The sequence below is a fragment of the Ipomoea nil genome, unplaced genomic scaffold (genome assembly GCF_001879475.1).
Source record: "Ipomoea nil cultivar Tokyo-kokei standard unplaced genomic scaffold, Asagao_1.1 scaffold3192, whole genome shotgun sequence".
NCBI lineage: Eukaryota > Viridiplantae > Streptophyta > Magnoliopsida > Solanales > Convolvulaceae > Ipomoea > Ipomoea nil.
In genome coordinates this window covers 563,564-584,329 of record NW_017619620.1, presented here as the reverse complement: position 1 = coordinate 584,329, position 20,766 = coordinate 563,564, and the positions used below count along the sequence as shown (strand labels likewise).

The 20,766-nt window shown below is 43.5% G+C and overlaps 1 protein-coding gene across 1 annotated transcript; it reads left to right on the top strand.

Moving 5' to 3' along the window:
• The first annotated feature begins 18,494 nt into the window (after positions 1–18,494).
• Positions 18,495–19,955, top strand: LOC109168170. Its single transcript, XM_019317211.1, has one exon. It carries the CDS (start codon positions 18,495–18,497, stop codon positions 19,953–19,955), a length of 1,461 nt encoding a protein of 486 aa, XP_019172756.1.
• Positions 19,956–20,766: the final 811 nt, after the last annotated feature.

Below are 20,766 nucleotides of genomic sequence, written 5' to 3'. Positions count from 1 at the left end.
CGCCCGCCGGCTGCCCGCTGCCGGCGTTGCCCAAGAAGGCCGCGGGTAGGTGGCGGGTCCCCTACCCCCCTCTGACTTTTTATCATCAAAAACGCCCCGGGAACCTTTGTGGAACCCGAAACCATGCTTAGACACTTTCAAACGCAATTGATAACACACGTAGACAATTAACGGATCTAAATCAAGAAACAAACGGCACATAACCTATCATGCTTTTCTAAACATAATAAACACCCAATCATGTGAATTCCCACCCAATATACCAAGAATAATACCATACGGATTCCACGATATAACCTAGGGTTCTAATTATTTTTAAATCAATAAGAACACAATTCATCTTCCAAAATCAAGATTCGGTAGGAATATCATATAACTATCAAGAACCTCATATAATCATTAAGAACATCAAGAACACCAGGTAATTATCAAGAACGCCATATAATCATCAAGAACACCATAATTATCAAGAACCTTTCATCATCAAGATCACCCATGGAATCATCCCACCAATCATCAATAACAATATCACAAATCATCAATACACAATAATATGGGGAAATCCTAAGAGGGGAATCATAGCTATGAAAATAGGTTTTGTTGAGACATGGGTTACCTCTTAGCCTTAATTAATTCCTTGGCTATGAAGGGTCTTTCTTTAAGCTTTCTTCTTTCTTGATTTCTCCTAAGGGGATTCTTGGAACTTCTTGTGTGGTGAGAGATTATGGTGGTGAAAGATCTAGGTGCCTTCTATATCCCTATTTATATATTTAAGACTCCTAATTAGGGCCTGAATGGTATGGGTTTACTAATTCTATTCCTTATAGGACTAAGGACTTGTTTTAGGGATAAGGGTCCATGGTCCATAGTGGACCATATTAATTAATTAAAGAGAATCCTAATCATAATCTGAATAGTAAAAGGCCTACTTCCCTTATTCCTAATAGGCCTAAGACTCTCATTTAGGCAAGGGTCCACGGTTCATGGTGGACCTCATTAATTAATTAAAGCGAAAGCTAACCGAATTAAATCATATTTAATTATTATTAACGGGATTAATTAAATAATTAATCCGGGATTGAAGGCCGTAACACAGGGTGTTACACTCTCCCCCCCCCCCCCCTTACGAGAAGCTTCGTCCCCGAAGCTTAGAAATCATTGCGGGGGTAACGAGTCAAAGGTAGTACGGTGGTCCTATAGAGGAAGTATTCTGCGGGGAAACTGTATAATTGTATGTCTATGTGTGCTGGGTTTTTTGGGAACGATTAGGTTTAAAGGGCTAAGAGAGTGGGTTTCAAACCTAAGGACAAAGTGAATTTAGGAATTAGGATCAAAGTTTTCAAGGTTGCAACTTAGGGTGTGAGGTTGCCACCTTGTATGGAATCGTTAAAATAGGGAATCAAGAATGTGGTTTGAAGGGTAGAAAGGCTTTTGAAATAAGGAGGGGGCCGATTTCCCGAGGGAGGGAAAGGAATTCGGCTAGGATGGGTTAAGGGTTCTCGATTTTAAGTGACTATTCTGGTTTGATGCTTTGATCCCGACGTATTGACGAACTGATGATCCTTCTTCCTTGGTGTTGGCACTTACTTGACTTTAAGATCCTTGTTAGACCTTGTTTCCCAGGCTAAAGTTTCATCCTTCTCTCCTATCTTGAGGGAATCTCCCGTGATGATTTAACACTTACTTCGTTAATGCGTCCAAGGTCTTGACCAAGTTTGGTCAACCAAGCCGATCTCTTAGGGCGCACTTCCCAAATTCTTCCCAAAGTCTCTTGGGAGTCGATAAGCTTTGGGTTGACTTTTTCTTATTGAATTTCATCTCTTCTTTAGTGAGTGAAATTCTTAGTAAGACTTCATGTCTTCTCCGAGGTTCGGCTTGTTGTGCCCTTTTGTGTTACTTTTAATGATGAAGGTGTCCTTGCATGCTCTTTTTCTTCTTGAAGCGCAGTTGGTTACCTAATCTCGTTGTGGAATGACTCGGTGAGTTTACGAGTCATCTCATTTCCTTGTGGGTCCTTAATGACCCTTGAGATCTTGGCACAAATGTGCTCTTTACTTTTTGCCTAGCACCACGGCTACGTCGTTCTTGATTCCATACAACTTGTAAGGAGTCCTCTGATTTGCTTGAACGATATCCATGGTTTGGAGGAGTCCCGATCCATCCTTAGCATTTTGACTTTTAAGGCCTTTTTGAGTCCTTAGCACGAGTTCCCAACTCGTCTCCTTGGTCTGCACAATCTTTTATGACAATCATCCCTAGTCGGTTGCATCGTAGAATCCAACTTCAACTCCACGTGTAATGCAATTGGTTGTGCTTTTCCGACGGTGTCTTGCGTGTCAAGGTCTTTTACCGATGACACCATGTTTGGGCGACCCATGGTTCCTTACCCAAGACTCGCGTTCATCAATCAAGGCACACAAGTGCGCCACGAATCAACAAAACGAGGGGTTAAGAAATCAGCACATTGTGCCAGTGGGCGCGAGGTGGGCGGTCGTCCGCCTACCAAGCTCCTGTCAGGGACCCGTCAAGGTCCCGCCAAGGTCCCGTCCAGGACCCGTTAGGGTCCCATCAAGGTCCCGTTGGGGACCCGCGGGAAGGTGACTAGGAAGAGTGAATTTCTTCAGGAAAAATCCCAAGAATGCACCGATTCAAGTCCCGACAAGCCCCATGCCCATGTGCACAATAAAAAGGTACTTGAATACATAGGATGACACATCGTATAGTTTTATTGATCCTTAAGTACGAGTTATAGATGAGTTAAGACTCTCGCATGTTCTTTCCGCTCAGTAGGTCGGGTCCGGTTTCCAATTAGCAACCTCGTCACCCTCACCGGGAAGTTGGTTATAAGCCAACTTTGTCTTTTCCCTGCTTGATTGATGACAAGCCTTCTTGGTTTTTCTTGGAGTTCGGCTTGTCGCTCGTTCTTTGTTCAATCCTTTGGTGACCAAGTACTTGGTGATGCGTTTCTCTTCCTTGGAATGCATTTGATTGACTGTCCTTTGACGTCGCATGGTGTTTTGGCGATTTTGTGTGTTACATGTACTTCTTACGGTGCCTTAAAACCATCAAGGTCCTTGTTCCAAGGTAAGACCCTTATTGCTGGGAGGCTCTAGTTGTATGATACTTTCTATGCGTCTGTGTAAATCTTGCATTGCACTCCGTATAGGTAATGCCTCCAAATTTTCAGTGCGAATACGATAGCGGCTAGCTCGAGGTCGTGGGTGGGGTATTTTCTTCGTGGGTTTTGAGTTGCCTAGATGCGTATGCTATTACCTTGCCTCTTTGCATTAGCACGCACCCCAACCCCTTTTTGGACGCGTCACCGAAGACCTCGAACCCTTCCACCCCGGAGGGGATGGCTAGTACGGGTGCCGTGGTTAACTTATCCTTCAATTCCTGAAAGGCTGCGACGCAGTTGTCGTCCCATCGGAAAGGGGTCTCCTTTTTCATGAGTTTAATGAGAGGTTGGGCTATCTTGGTAAAGTCGGGTACAAACCTCCTGTAGTAGCCAGCCAAGCCCAGGAAGCTTCGGACCTCTGAAAGTGAGTTCGGTGTGGACCATTCCTTAATAGCCTGGGTTTTGGTGGGGTCCACCTTAATTCCTTCTTTGGTTATTACGTGGCCCAGGAAGGTCACGCTGTCTTTCCAGAATTCGCATTTGGAGAACTTAGCGTATAGCTGGTGCTCTCTTAGAGTTTGTAAGGTTATGCGGAGGTGCCTTTTATGTCCTTCCTTGTTTCGGGAGTAGCCTAGGATGTCGTCAATGAGTACAATGACGAAGTCATCCAGGTGGGATCGGAATACTCGGTTCATGAGGTCCATGAGTATGGCGGGTGCGGGGTGGAGTCGTCCTTGTAGCCGTGCCCCTAGGTACTCTTAGTTGAACCCCCGGTTGTTGCCCATAAGTTCTTTGTGGACCTATCAAAGATCAACCTCGTGTCTTGAAGTAGAACGAGGCTATCTCTACGTGGCGTTCCTCTAGGCATTCTACTAACCTGAGGATTTTGTTGAAGGTTCGGATTCATTCTTCGAGGAGTGTGGGATCCTTGACTGTCTTCTTATTGGCGCCATGCTGCTGGTTTTCAGGGTCAATATTTATTGTAATGATGAGTCAGTGTGCTGCACACTTACGTTGGTGTGGTAAGCGTAGGGGGAGTTCTTTTAGAGAGGGATAAAGTGAGGGGAGGTTATGTGTAGGTTTCACAATCTCACCGCGCGTCCTAAGATTCCTGAATCCTATGTTCCTTAATACCTAGAATTCAAGCCTAATGTCCTAAAGTCCGGTCTTAAGAGTCTTATCCTAAGGTCAAACTTAGGCTCTGATACCAACTGTAACACCCCAGATTTTCAAGACTTTTAAAACTTATGAAATAAAGGTGAAATCTCATTAAATCCCAAAACATAATACAAGAGTACGGGGTGCTATGCCACACCTGAGTTAGAGAACTCAGGTGCACATGCTAACTAACTAATTTCCTCAATAGTGCAAATGCATAAACATGGCACGCAGGCCGAAAGGGAAACTATCTACTTCTACGTTCCAAGTTCTAGCGCGCTCCAGTGACTTATTCTTCTGTGCCTTAAAGCCAAATATATCTATTCAGCGAGAGATGCTGGTAACCCACTCCAACGCGTTGAAATACAATACATATATATATATATATATATATATATATATATATATATATATATATATATATATATACATAGATATACGAAAAGTCATTTCGAAGCATGAAGATATCCCTACGAGACTCTAGCTTTGAAATCAGGGAAACGACTCGACAAATAGGGGTACACACAGTCTACAGTCATAACCAAGCATATACAATCCCCACATAGGAAACAGTCATAGATAAGCACAACCAATAATCACAATTAAGCATTTCTAGCAAGAGCCCTATAACAGTCACCACATCAATCCTTCTTATCTCATCATAAAGCACACTTTGTTGGCGCCACAGGACCAATCGCATGCCCATACATGAGGGTCAGCGCATAAAGCTCTGACACGGCCCCGTAGCACCCTGCCCCGTCTCACACTACGGAGGGGTCGATCGCAACCGACCGATGAGCCGCAGCTCTATATAATATTTATATACCTGACCGGTTTTTACCAGCCTGGTTAACAGTTGGGATGGTTCTCAACCCATTCAACTGCCCGTATAGTGGACCTTAGTCCTATATAATATTTATATACCTGACCGGTCTCTACCAGCCTAGTTAACAGTTGGGATGGTTCTCAACCCATTCAACTGCCCGTATAGTGGACCTTAGTCCTATATAATATTTATATACCTGACCGGTCTCTACCAGCCTGGTTAACAGTTGGGATGGTTCTCAACCCATTCAACTTCCCGTATAGTGGACCTTAGTCCTATATAATATTTATATACCTGACCGGTCTCTACCAGCCTGGTTAACAGTTGGGATGGTTCTCAACCCATTCAACTGCCCGTATAGTGGACCTAGTCCTATATAATATTTATATACCTAACCGGTCTCTACCAGCCTGGTTAACAGTTGGGATGGTTCTCAACCCATTCAACTGCCCGTATAGTAGACCTTAGTCCTATATAATATTTATATACCTGACCGGTATCTACCAGCCTGGTTAACAGCCGGTATGGTTCTCAGCTATATGCAATCGAACCCTCCGTGTTGCGAAACGGGGCAGGGTGCTGCGGGGCCGTGTCAGAGCTATATGCCCAGACCCTCATGTATTGGCATGCGATTGGTCCTGTGGCACCATCAAAGTGTGCTATGTGATGAGATATGGATGGTTTGATGAGATGATTGTTATGAAAGCGTGACCATAGGATACATGCTAGTAAACTGTATATGCTTGACTATGACTATTGGCTGTGCTTATCCCTATCTGTCGAATCTGTTTCCTACGCTTGTGAATTGTGCATGCTTGATTATGACTGTTGGTTGTGCCTATCCCTATCTGTCGAGTCTATTCCCTGTTTTGAAAGCTAGAGTCTCTTAGGATATATCTTCATGCTTCGAAATGGTTTTTTCATATATCTATGTATATATCTATATGTATTGTATTTCAACGCGTTGGAGTGGGTTACCAGAATCTCTCGCTGAATAGATATATTTGGCTTTCAGGCACAGAGGAGTAGACACTGGAGCGCGCTAGAGCCTTGGAGCATAGAAGTAGATAGTTTCCCTTTCGGCCGGCGTGTCATGCTTGTGCATTTACATTATTGAGGATATTAGTTAGTTAGCCTGTGCACCTGAGTTCTCTAGCTCAGGTGTGGCATAGCACCTCGTACTCTTTATATTATATTTTGGGATCTAATGAGAATTTACCTTTATTATATAAGCTTAAAAAGTTTAAAAATTTCGGGGTGTTACAGTTGGTATCAGAGCTTAAGTTTGACCCTAGGAAAAGACTCTTAAGACTAGACTTTAAGACAATAGGCTTGAACTTTAGATATTTAGGAACGTAGGACTCAGGAACTTTAGGACACGCGGTAAGACTCTGAAACCTACACCTAACTCTCCCTCACTTTACCCTTCACTTATCTAAAGGGAAATTTCCCTCCGCTTATCACGCCAAAGTAAGGATACAAAACTCTCACCTAACATCCCTATAAACATTGACCCAGAAGGACGACAACATGGCACCAAACAGAAGACAATCAAGGACACCGGAACCCAACATACACGACCCTCTAACCCAAACCCTGCAGCAACTAACACAAGTCGCCCAAGCACTAAGCGACGTGGCCCTTCGCAATAACAGACCCCCACCACCTCCATCAAACACAAACTCGGACGTCGCCCGACAAGTATCGAATCATCGACCCCCACATTTTCAGGAGAAGAAGACCCCGTGATCCTGGAGGAATGGATCCGGACCCTCGACAAAATTCTAGGGCTGGTGGAATGCCCAGAAAAACGTCGCGTAGAGATAGCCTCGTTCTACATCGGACACGAAGCAGACCTTTGGTGGATCCACGAGGGACCCGCTTACCGACAAGAACCAGGGTTCGACTGGGAAAACCTCAAAACACGTCTACGAGAGCGATTCTACCCAACACACGTAAAAGCATCTATGCACGAAGAGTTCCTCCATTTGAAACAAGGAACGACCACCGTCATGGAATACCTTAAGCGGTTCCTAGAACTAGCGCGCTTCGCGCCAGAACTAGTCCCCACTGAGGCAACCAAAATAGAGAGGTTCGTATCAGGCCTCAACTTTGAGGCCCGAAAAGCACTTGTAGTAAGTAGACCCCGGACCCTCAACGAGGCTTACTCCAGTGCCGCAAATCTCTATCGAATCCAACTACTACAACGAGGGGTTCAAGAACAAATACGGAAAAGAAACACCGGAGGTGGGACACATCCGTAAAAAGGACAAGAAACGACACCAACACAAGACCGAGTAACCTGACCAGCCAAAGGCCACCCCTAGGGAACAACGAATCTAACACAAGAAGTTTCCCTTGCCCAAAATGCAACAAAAGCCATAGAGGCAAGGACTGCATGGGCAATCCCTTGCGATGCTTCAACTGCAGGGAAGAAGGACACAAGGCCTTCCAGTGCACCCAACCCCAAAGGCCACGCACCACCACCATGGGTCAACTCGGGAGCACCACTCACCAAGGAAACTACGGCGCTCCCGGAAAGATATTCGTCATAAGCCGCGCCTAGGCCGAACTCGGGAACGAGAACAACCTCGAGGGGGGAACCTAACCCCAAAAGACGAGGACCACACAAACCCCGCGGAAGAAAACCAAGAAGACGAGTTCTGTCTAGGATAAACTAGCAAATTTCCTTGTAACCACCTTTGTAGTAGGAATACTTACTTAGCTTAATTACTTCGGAATTATTATAATAAAAGATTAGATCGAAATTCGATCCTGCTTACGGGGGGTGGAACTAAAATTATACAAACAAGCCAAGCCTCCCACCACTAGAAGACAAAAGAAGGAAAAAGACAAGGACCACACCATCAAAAAGCCTAATGTTACCAATGGGAATTGAACCCTTGACCTCCCACATACAAGACCAAGGTTTTGACCACTAGACTAAGGGTGCTTCTTAAAACCCCAAGGGAACACTCCCTTCTTAAACCCACTACAATCCCTAAAACCCACAAATCCCCAAATCAAAAACCCTTATTCTTCTTCTTCTTCCACACTCCCTCACCCTCACCCCTCCTCCCCATCTCACCGCTCCACCGCCCCAAACGCCACCCAACACCCCGCCAAGCCGCCGCCAACAGCCACCCCGGCGTCGCCCACCGTGCACCGCCGTCACCGACCCGGAAGCATCCCGCGACGCCACCACCGCCCGTCGCTCGCTCGAACGCCGCCCACTGCCAACGCACACCGCTGCCAACCCCGGCGCCGCCCAAGACCACCGCTACCTCGACGAGCCACGCCACCCCGCCGCCCCTCGCTGCTGCCGGAAAACCCGCGTCGCCGGAGAAGTCGCATCGCCGGAACCCTCGCCGAAATCTCGCCGGACGTCCGCCGGAAAACGCCACCTAGAAGAAAAAAATTCAAGAAAATGCCGAAAAAAAACCCCTCGGAATCCGCACCCCGGATTGGAACAACGCCGACTACACCGTTATCGGAGGTAAAGCCCTCGAACCCGATCAATTCTCTCCGGAATTGATTGACATGCTCAACCACCAAGGGCTTTTGGATACTTATCTCACCATTAAAGGGGATACGTACCCCGAATTGGTGAAGGAGTTCTATCAACACTTGGTGGCCATCAAGCGAGGTGATAAACTAGAAATCACCACTAAGGCCCGAGGCAAGGAAATCATACTTTCCGAAGGCCGTTTGGCCAAGCTCTTAAGATTGACCACCACGGGTGTGTCAAACTATGACCGTAAAGGGTGGATTGGTACCCAAAATACGGGGTACAAGGATTACCTCGGGTACCTACTCGGAAAGGAGGAAGGTTTCACCTCGGCCACACGGCCAAATAGGAAGTGGCTAACCGCGGAGCAAAAGATATTGGTTATGATTGTAACTGACAGCCTCGTGCCCACAAATAATAAGAGCAAAGACGTGGAGAGCTTAGAGTGCACTTTTGCTTACCTCTTGAAACACAAAATCAAGTTCAACCTACCGGCCCTCATGCTAAAACACATGGAATTTTGCAAGACAAGCAACCGACTTAGCCTGCCCTACGGGATGATCCTAAGTTGGATCATGGAGAAAAAGTGGGTGGATCTGAGCCACACTGAGGTCAAGACGGTAAATGGCATGATTTTTAATGCCCAGAACCTCCGACGCAATGATATCTACTACATCGAGGGAGGACAGTATGTCACCCTCGAGGAAATTTGCCTCAAACCCGAGGAGGAGCGTAGGGAGTTGGTTGACCGATTGGACATCTCCAACAAAAAGCTTAAACGGGCAATGCAAGATTGTGGGGGACTAGAGGGAAGTGAGGATCAGGAAGGGGGTAACGAGCCTAACCCACCGGCACACACAAGACCGGGAGGAAACCCAAGGGGACAAAGCGAAGACTCGGTCAATGAGCGTATCCTAGCACAACTCACCCGGCAAAACCAAATCATGGAAGAAGGGTTCTCGTCCTTAATCTACACGACACGCGCATTAGATCAGAGGGTGGCAGCAACCGAGGCCACCTTGGGCACTCGCAGGGCATCCAGCTCCGGAGCAGGAAACCAAGGTAGACCCAAACCTTCCTATCACCACGACACCAGAAGTCCAGTCTACCCCAACAAAGACAAAACGTGGGGCCGCGTTCCTAACCAGGAGGCCAAAATACGGGATATCCGGGGGTGAAAGAATGGATTAACACACCGGGCTTCGGGGACGAAGCCCCTTGTAAGGGGGGGAGAGTGTAACACCCCGTGTTACGACCCCTAAAACCAATTAATCATTTAACCAATTATCCAAAGAAAGAATTAAATTACAATAATTAATTAGGAAAATGCCCACCATAGTCCGTGAGCCCTCATCTCTAAACCCAACCCCTAGTCCTAAAAGGAATAGAGATAGCAAGCCTATAGTATTGGGCCCTAATTAGGACTCTTAGATATATAAATAGGGGACATAGGAGGCACCTAGAACCCACACCACAATAATCTCTCACCACACAAGGAGCTCCAAGAATTCCCTTAGGAGAAATCAAGAAAGAAGAAAGACTTAAAGAAAGATCCTTCATAGCCAAGGAAATCAATTAAGGCTAAGAGGTAACCCATGTCTCAACAAAACCTATTTTCCTAGCTATGATCTCCCTCTTAGGCATCCTCCTATATTCTTGTGTCTTGATGAATTGTTATGATATTATGATCTTGATAATTGGTGATATGGTTTTATCTTGATATTCTTGATGATGATAAGGGTTCTTGATGATTGTGTGATGTTCTTGATGAATCTTGATATTTCTTGATATTAAAAGATGGGTTACGTTCTTGATGATTTAATTGTGATTAGAGCCCTAAGATGTAACGTGAAACTCGTATGATGTTATTCTTAATGTATTGGGTGGGAATTCGCATGTTTGGGGTGTTAATTATGTTTAGAAAGCATGATAGGATACGTGTCGTGTGTTTCTCGCTTTTGATCCGTTAATTGTCTACGTGTTGCCATCAATTGTGTTTTAAAGTGTCTAAGCATGGTTTCGGGTTCCACAAAGGTTCCCGGGGCGTTATTGGTGAAAAAGAGTCAGTGGGGGTAGGTGGGGGTAGGGGACCCGCCACCTACCCGCGGCCAGGATGGACGTCGCCGGCAGCGAGCAGCCGGCGGGCAGGCGACTGCCCGCCGGGCACCCGCTGCCCGGAAGTTTGCCACCGGCGGGCAGCCGGCGGGTGACCCTCACCCACCGGCTACCCGCTGGAAATTGCCCCACCTCGGGATCCCGGCCTCCCCGTTTGATGTTCCCCCGACCCCCGTGGCGTCCCAACAGACTCCGTCTATCGTGCCTATGTCTAGTTTTGATGTTCGGGTACCATTCGTAGGTTGAATGAGTCTTGTATATGGCATGCTACTTGAATTGGTATCCCGTTGGCCTAGGTATAAGAAGTATGATCCCCTTAGGATTATTCTTAGTATGTGGATGATCACGCATAGGTTCCGTTATACGATTTCTCCCCCTTCCCAATGTGCCAATGTGGGTTGCATGTGTTTGCTATGTGTTATATGTGCATGAAACCCCAATTTGGTTGCGATCAAATTGGTTATTCCTGAGCTGCGGTTCAGAAGCTGGCTGCGGTCAGATTTACGCTCTCGGGCTGCGGTCCACCGTTTGGTTGCGATCAAACGTTTTACATGAGCTGCGGTTCATATTCCTGGTTGCGGTCAGATGACTACTCTTGGGCTGCGGTCCACTGTTTGGTTGCGATCAAACATTATGATGAGCTGCGGTTCATCGGTCGGTTGCGATCGACCCCTCCGTGTTGCGATACGGGGCAGGGTGCTGCGGGGCCGTGTCAGAGCTATATGCGCAGACCCTCATGTATGGGCATGCGATTGGTCCTGTGGCACCATCAAAGTGTGCTATGTGATGAGATATGGATGGTTTGATGAGATGATTGTTATGAAAGCGTGACCATAGGATACATGCTAGTAAACTGTATATGCTTGACTATGACTATTGGCTGTGCTTATCCCTATCTGTCGAATCTGTTCCCTACGCTTGTGAATTGTGCATGCTTGATTATGACTGTTGGTTGTGCCTATCCCTATCTGTCGAGTCTATTCCCTGTTTTGAAAGCTAGAGTCTCTTAGGATATATCTTCATGCTTCGAAATGGTTTTTTCATATATCTATGTATATATCTATATGTATTGTATTTCAACGCGTTAGAGTAGGTTACCAGCATCTCTCGCTGAACAGATATATTTGGCTTTCAGGCACAGAGGAGTAGACACTGGAGCGAGCTAGAGCCTTGGAGCATAGAAGTAGATAGTTTCCCTTTCGGCCTGCGTGGCATGCTTATGCATTTACATTATTGAGGATATTAGTTAGTTAGCCTGTGCACCTGAGTTCTCTAGCTCAGGTGTGGCATAGCACCCCATACTCTTTATATTATGTTTTGGGATCTAATGAGAATTTACCTTTATTATATAAGCTTCAAAAGTTTAAAAATTTCGGGGTGTTACACCCTTGAAAATCTAACATACAAGCTCTTAACATATCTTTGATAGTCTGTATAGTCCTTTCTGTTATCCCATCGGTGGCTGGGTGGAAAGCAATACTGAGACTTAGCTTAGTTCCAAGAGCTACTTGCAAGGATTTCCAAAATTGGGACAAGAACCTTGGGTCCCTATCGGAGACAATATCCCTCGGAACTCCATGATACTTTACCACTTGGTTGACATAAGCTTGAGCCAACTGTGTCATTGTCCAGGTCTCCTTAATTGCGATAAGGCGGGCAGTCTTAGTCAAACGATCAACTATCACCCAGATTTTGTCCTTTCCCGAACGGGTTGTCACCAGACCTCCCACGAAATCCATAGATATAGAATCCCACTTTCCTTGTGGAACTTCTAATGGTTGTACCAACCCCTTTACCTTACAACGTTCCGCTTTTACCTTTTGGCAGTTAAGGCATTTCCCAACAAACTCTGCAACTTCCTTCTTCATATTAGGCCACCAGAAGAAGCCCTTCACGTCTTTGTATAATTTGTCTCCTTCGGGGTGGACCGAATAGGGTGTATTATGACCCTCTTCCAAAATCCGTCGCTTCCACTGATCACATGACGCGGGTATGCATAAACGGTCTTTGTACCTCAACACCCCATCCGTAGATAACTCAAACGGTCCCCCTTTCCCTTTAGCTAGGTCATCCCTTACCTTCGTCAAATATGCATCTTTTTGCTGCTCTTCTTTAATTTCTCCCAGAAATGTAGGTAAAATCCTTAAGTTATAGCAACGAACTTCTGCCTCCACATCTCCCTGTTCCACCACTTTCAAGTTCATCCGTTGGAGCTCCTTACAAAGTTCATCCGCCACTACCCAAATAGAACTGGCGGTATGCTTCGATTTCCGACTTAAGGCGTCCACCACTATGTTAGCTTTTCCTTCGTGATACTGAATATCTAACTCGTAGTCCTTGATGAGCTCTAACCACCTTCGTTGTCGCATGTTGAGATCCTTTTGGGTGAAGATATATTTGAGACTCTTGTGATCCGTGAAGATCTTGCAACGCACCCCTATAGATAATGTCTCCAAATTTTCAAAGCAAACACTACGGCGGCCAATTCCAAATCGTGTGTAAGGTAATTCTCTTCGTGAACTTTAAGCTGGCGTGAGGCGTAAGCAATCACTCTCCCATTTTGCATCAACACACAACCTAGTCCTTTCTTGGACGCATCACTGTATACCTCAAACCCTTCCGTTCCTAATGGCAATATTAAGACTGGTGCAGTCGTGAGCCTCTCCTTCAAATCTCGAAATGCTAAATCACAAGCTTGATCCCAAACGAAAGGCACTTCTTTCCTTAATAACTTAGTCAATGGTTGAGCCACCTTGGCGAAATCGAAAACAAACCTTCGATAGTAACCCGCTAAACCAAAAAAAACTTCTTACTTCCGCCACCAATGAAGGTACAGTCCAATCTTTCACTGCCCGTATCTTGTCCGGATCCACAGAGATCCCCCTACTATCAATCACGTGGCCTAGAAACGTCACACTGTCTTTCCAAAACTCACACTTAGAGAGCTTGGTGTATAACTGCTTCTCCCTCAAGATCTGAAGTGCCGTTCGAAGATGTCCAACATGCTCCCTCTTATCTTTCGAGTAGACCAAAATATCGTCGATGAACACGACCACAAAATCATCGAGGTGGGGTTTGAACACCCTGTTCATTAAGTCCTTAAAAACTGCAGGGGCATTAGTCAACCCAAACGGCATAACTATAAACTCGTAGTGACCGTACCGAGTCCGAAACGCAATCTTAGGAATGTCCTTGTCTGCTACCTTTATCTGATGGTACCCTGACCTCAAGTCAACTTTGAAAAACACTCCTGCGCTGCGGAGTTGGTCAAACAAGTCGTCGATTCTTGGTAGAGCCGTCAAAATGGGTTTAGCGCGCCGGGCTTTCCCGCCCCGCCCGCCAAAAGGGCGGAGTGGGCTCATGTTTTTGAAGCCCGTTTTAAAAACGGGCTTTTTTGCCCGCCCCGCCTAACCCGCGGGCTTGACAGGGCGGGCTGGCGGGCTACCCGACAGCCCGCCTTTTTTTTTTTTTTTAGTTTTATATTATATATATTAGTTATATATATATATATATATATATATATATATATATATATATAATTAAAATTAATATATATAATATAATAATATAAATTATAGTGTCGGTTATTCGGTGATCGTGGTTATTACAGTTTCGTAATTGATAAATAACTGAATAGTCGAATAATCAATTTTTTTTGCTTATAACCGTTAACCGAAATTATCGGTCGGTTGGTTATCGATTATCGGTTTTTCGATAATTATACTTATCCCTATTGGTGTCATTGTTGTCATGTTGTGATGAACGAATTTATGTTATTTTCTTATGAATAAGTGTTTTAAGTAGATAGCAATTAAGTTATTAACATAATCACATTAGAGTTTAGATTTTAGGGACATCACACATGATTACAAAAAAAAAAAAAAAAAAAAAAAAAAAAGGGCTTTGGCGGGGCCCGCGGGCCTAAGGGGGGCGAGGCGGGCTGCCCCTACCTAGGCCCGTATTCTTGGCGGGCTTTTTAGCCCGCCCCGCCAAAAGGCGGGCTTTGGCGGGCCCCGCCCCACCAGCCCGCATTGACAGCTCTAATTCTTGGGAGGGGGTATTTGTTCTTGATGGTAACTTGGTTCAGCTCCCGGTAGTCGATACACAACCTCATACTTCCGTCCTTCTTCTTTACAAACAAAACCAGAGCTCCCCATGGCGATGTACTTGGCCGAATATAACCTTTATCAAGGAGTTCTTGTAATTGGGTCTTCAACTCTTGCATTTCTGGCGTAGCCAAACAATATGGGGCCTTAGAAATGGGTGCCGTGCCTGGCATAAGGTCCACTGAGAACTCCACTTCCCTAGTAGGAGGCATACCCGGTATTTCCTCAGGAAATACATCAAGAAATTCACGGACTACGGGTATAGATTGAGCTACCTCTCCTTTTGCCTTCAAGTTCTCGACTGAACACAAGTATAACTCATTGCCTTTATCCATATACCTCTTCATCTTTGTCATAGACACTAGCTTAATCCCGGGTTCTTCCATCTTTCCCCAATATGATACCTTTTCCCACTGGGTCCTCGTAGCACCACCTTCTGATCTTTGCACAGGATTTGGGCTCTAAACCGCCCCAACCAGTCCATACCTAAGACCACATCCATCCCGTCCAAGTCGTACTGGATTAGATCGCTAGGGAACTCTTCTCCCTTGATGTTGATCTTGATGCCCTTGAAGAGATGGTCACACATCCTAACTTCTCCTGATGCTACCTTCACGTTAAACTTCACTCCCGTGCCCCCAGATAAGCCCAGCTTCTTCACGAGTCCGGGTGATACAAACGAGTTAGACGCTCCTGAATCAAACAAGACTATTGCTGGCACGGATTGCACAAGGAAGGTTCCCACTACTACGTCACCGTCACTTGTTCGAACTTCACTTAAGGTAAGCACCCTCTCTTGGGATGACCCTTCCGCTGGATGGTGAACCTCTATCCTCCCATGCCCTCTTACATCTCGGAATGCTGGCAAGGTAGCTGCACTAGGACTTACTCTTGTGGACGTGCCACTCCGGATCCACCGTTCAATCACCCCAGAAGCATTGCTAGATTCGGCCAACCGAGATTTCTTAACCACTTCACTCACATCTTCAAACGTTGCGATTCGCTGGCGAGGAGGCATCACAGACTTCTGCTACAACAACAAGTTTACCAAAAGATAGCAAACAAGCAAGGAACAGAAAGCAACACACAGCTCACCGCGCAACCTAGAGTGCTAAGCCTAACACTTAGCTTCTTAAGGTCGCATAGAGGTCTCAAAACACACTTAACCACTTAGAAAGACTAGACTTAACCCTTCCTAGGCTCAAAACCAAGGCTATGATACCAACTATAACACCCCCCAAACCAGACCTAAATAAAAGCCTTAACACATGCAGATTAAACAACAAAACTAGCACAGCGGAAGATAAAATGAAAACTGGATAAAAGAAATCCGAACGGGGTGTCACGCCACGTCTACCAAACACGGTAAACGCTACGGTAAACAATCTGCAAGTGTATACATCTATCCCAAAAACATCAGTCTAAAACTACATGGCCACACAGGCCACAAAACAAGGATGAGGGTACTAAGCTACCAGGCACTAGACATCGCGCTCGTCTAAACATCACCTGAAAGATCACAAAGATAAACATTGGGACGACGCCCAGTCAGCGATAATTGCCGGTAACCCACCAATACATGTGAAATATCATAGATAGATAGATAGATATAAGTTGTAAAATCATTTTCGAAACGGAATACATAAGTATATAAGTCAAAAGCCAAGATCAACAGTCAACACAAGACTCATCACTCACAAGGATAACACGGGAACACATCCCAAACCACAAAGGTTAACCACAACGCAAAGGAATAAGACTAACCCAACGGCAACACTTGCCAAAGCAACACATGCCTCCGTGACTACACACGTCACGAGAGAAGAATACACAACACCGGCTACACAAGTGATGAGTATATTTTATACCTTAATTTAAATAAGTTTTATTGGTTAATTTTATTATTTATATTTTATATTTCATTATTATTAGTATATTTTGTTATATTAGGATTAAATAACTTAGTTAATAAATTTAAAGTGTAATTAAGTTTATTAGTTATTAAATTGAATTATAAGGTGAGTGGGTTCCATTTTGCTTTATCCCTAATTACACTTTAGTTTACTTCATATGTTTGCTGCGCTGTACGTTCATATATTATATTTATGCTTTTGTTTTGTTTCGGCAGGTTGCGGACGCGAGACGAAAAGCTAAGGCGCTTGAGAGATTTCAACGGATTCATTCGTGGAAGATTTCTGGAGGAAATTAAACAAAACTTTTTGAGGATGAAATTGAAGAGAAAGATGCGGTAAGAACCTGAATTCTAGGGAAGCTTGTTGATTTGGAACCCTATAAAAGGAGAGCCATTCTGATGTATTTTGAGGAGATGGTTCCTTTTAAATTCTTAATATTTTAGAATAGTTATTCTATGTCTGGCTAGATTTCCTCAATCTGATTCAAGAGATTTGAAGTTTTAGTTGTGAATTTAGGGAGGTTCTACTTCAATTAATTTATTGGATTCATGTACTTCCTGCTCTTTCAAAGTTAATTTTACAGGAAGACTGATAGTAAATTAAATTGACAACTTGGTTTATTATTGTTTATCCTATTGCTATCTATGAGTTTATGATCCGTAATTGTCATAAACGATTAGACCGAGTAGCTTGTATTAATTTTATTAATGTGATTAGTACACGAATGACAGGAAGACTAAGTTGCAGGTTGTAGATATCTCAATCTGTGATTTAGGCTTAGTTATTTTTCATTAAAGTGTAATGATGTTATTGGGTGAATATGGAACGCTATCGTCCCCAGTTTATTCAATAACAATTGTTGGTTTGAATGCTTAAATTGAATCAATTAATTTAGGGAGAACAAAGACTAGTTACGGCTATCCTAATTAGTCTTTGGCTAAGTACTTAAATCTAATTTAATTTTTAAAGAGCCGATGATCTGGGTCACTTCTTTAACATTCATTTTCCATTGAATCAGAATTCAACATCTCTAAACTCGATATTAATTATTGTCTATTTTATTTATTCTTCTCAAACCCCCCAATTTCCCCTGCTTTGAGTCATTTTAATTTAAGAAACAAAATTCATTAGTTCTCTTGGGATTCGACCTGGTCTTGCCACTACTACAAATTAGTGGAGTGAGCCAGTATTAAATTTGTAGGGCTTCGACAACCCTGCCAAATTTTGGCGCCGTTGCCGGGGAACTAATATCGTTTCTTGAATTTGTTATTTTTTTTCTTTCTTTCTTTGTGATTGTTTCTGTTGTCCTTAGTGTTGCATGACTCGTTCCTCTCATTCAGGAGAATTACAATATATCCCTGAGATTGAGAAAGTCGCAAGGCAACTAAGGAAAGAAACAAAGCAAAGAAATAGCTCCTCGAGTTCTGAAGAAGTAAATTCAAAGATAAGCCTTAGAGCATTTCCATTTTCATTAAAAGATAAAGCAAAGGATTGGCTCTATAATCTTTCCCCTAATTCAGTTAACACGTGGAATGATGTGAAAAAATTATTTCTAGAAAAATTCTTCCCTGCATCTAGGGCAACTAATATTAGGAAGGAAATATATGGGATAAGACAATGTACAGGTGAAACATTGTACGAGTATTGGGAAAGATTCAAGGAGTTGTGTTCTAGCTGTCCATACCATCAAATCTCAGGCCAACACCTGATACAATACTTTTATGAAGGGTTGTTACCTACGGATAGAAGTATGGTAGATGCAGCTAGTGGTGGTTCTTTGGCTGACAAGACACCCACGGATGCTAGACAATTAATATCAACCATGGCAGAAAATTCTCAACAATATGGGACACGTGCGGATGGATCTATTCGTAGAGTTAACGAGGTAAGTACTTCTCAACTTAAAAATAAAATTTCAGATTTGACTACTCTTGTGCGTCAAATGGCTGTAGGGCAAATGCAATCTACGGGAGCATGTGGATTATGTTCATTTTTCGGGCATCCTACAGACATGTGCCCAACATTGCAAAATCCAAATCAAGAGTTGAATGCAATAGGGGGATTTCCTGGTCAACCCAACCGAAAATATGATCCCTTTTCGAACCAGTATAATCCCGGATGGAGAGATCATCCAAACTTGAGCTATGGGAATCAAGTGGCGCAACCAAGGTTTCAAAATCAGAATTTTAGACAATTCCAAACACCTCAGCAACCTCAATCCCAAGCTTCAAATTCAGGTATGTCTTTAGATGAAATTGTTAAAGCACTTGCTAATAACACTCAACAGTTTCAACAAGAAACAAGAGCAAGTATTCAACAATTGGGCAATCAAGTTTCTCAATTAGCCACATCTGTTAGCAAGTTGGAAGCCCAAGCTTCGGGAAAACTACCATCACAAACGGAGGTAAACCCTAAAGAAAATGTAAATGCAATCACATTGAGGAGTGGTAAGCAACTTCAGCCTGAATCTCCATTATCAGTGGAAGAGGAAAAAGAAGGAAAATCAAAGGAGGAAAGTGAGTCTACGGCTAATGAAAAATCCAAGGTAAGTTCTGAATCTTCTTTTGGTCAATATGATTCATCTCTACCCCCTTTTCCTTCAAGGTTAGCAAAATCAAAAGAAGAAGAACATGAAAATAAGATTTTGGAAACCTTTAGAAAGGTAGAAATCAACATCCCCTTACTAGAAGCCATAAAGCAAATTCCTAAGTATGCAAAGTTTCTAAAGGAACTTTGTACCAATAAGAGGAAGTTGAAGAGTAAGGAGACCATCATATTGGGTAAAAATGTTTCAGCCATGATAAGTAATGATCTACCTAAAAAGTGCAAGGATCCAGGTATGTTCACCCTACCCTGTATAATTGGTAATAAAGAGATTAAGCGTGCCATGTTAGATTTAGGAGCATCAATAAATGTCATGCCATTTTCCATTTATCAAGCTTTAAATATAAATTCTTTGCAAGGAACTAGAATAGTTGTTCAATTAGCCGATCGTTCTTGTGTGCATCCAGTTGGAGTCGTAGAAGATGTTTTAGTGCAAGTTAATGGACTGGTTTTTCCTGTTGATTTTTATGTTTTGAAAATGAATGATGATGCAATAGATCAATCAACTCCAATTCTGTTAGGTAGACCATTTATGAAAACTGCTAAAACAAAGATAGATGTTGATAAGGGTATTCTTTCTGTTGAGTTTAATGGAGAAATTGCTTAATTTAATATTTCTGATGCAATGAAGTATCCTGATGATTATCATTCTCTTTATCATGTGGATGTAATTGATTCAATAGTGCAAGATGTTTTTGAAGATAGTTTTGCTGAAAATTTGTTTGATTTAGAAGCTGAATTTGATTTAGATGAGTTTGTTGATTCTTCTTGTGAAGTTTTATCAGCTGTAATATCTGGTTTAAATTCTGCAAATGCTGATTTTTCTTTAACTCATGAGAAAATGTTTCCATCTGTGTTGCGGGCTCCAACTTTAGAGTTGAAAACTCTGCCTGATCACCTCAAGTATGTATACTTAGGTGAGGGAGAGACATTACCCGTCATTATCTCAAATAAGTTGTTACAGGAACAAGAAGATAAGTTGGTTTCACTGTTGAAAGAACACAAAACTGCAATGGGTTGGACTTTAGCCGATATAAAAGGTATAAGTCCAGCTGTTTGTATGCATAGAATCCATTTGGAAGAAGATGCCAGACTAGTAAGGGAGCCACAGAGAAGACTCAACCCAACATTGAAGGATGTGGTATTTAAAGAAATTCTTAAACTTTTGGATGCAGGTATAATTTACCCGATTTCTGATAGTGAATGGGTAAGTCCAGTGCATGTAGTTCCAAAGAAAACTGGTATAACTGTGGTAAGAAATCAAAAGAATGAATTGGTACCCATGAGAGTACAAAATGGTTGGAGAATGTGCATAGATTTTAGAAAATTGAACTTAGCTACAAGAAAAGATCATTTTCCTTTACCTTTTGTTGATCAAATGTTAGAAAGGTTAGCTGGAAAATCTTGTTTTTGCTTTT

Coding starts and splice junctions, on each gene's coding strand:
- LOC109168170 (XM_019317211.1), top strand. CDS start 18,495: ATGGTAGATGCAGCTAGTGGTGGTTCTTTGGCTGACAAGACACCCACG.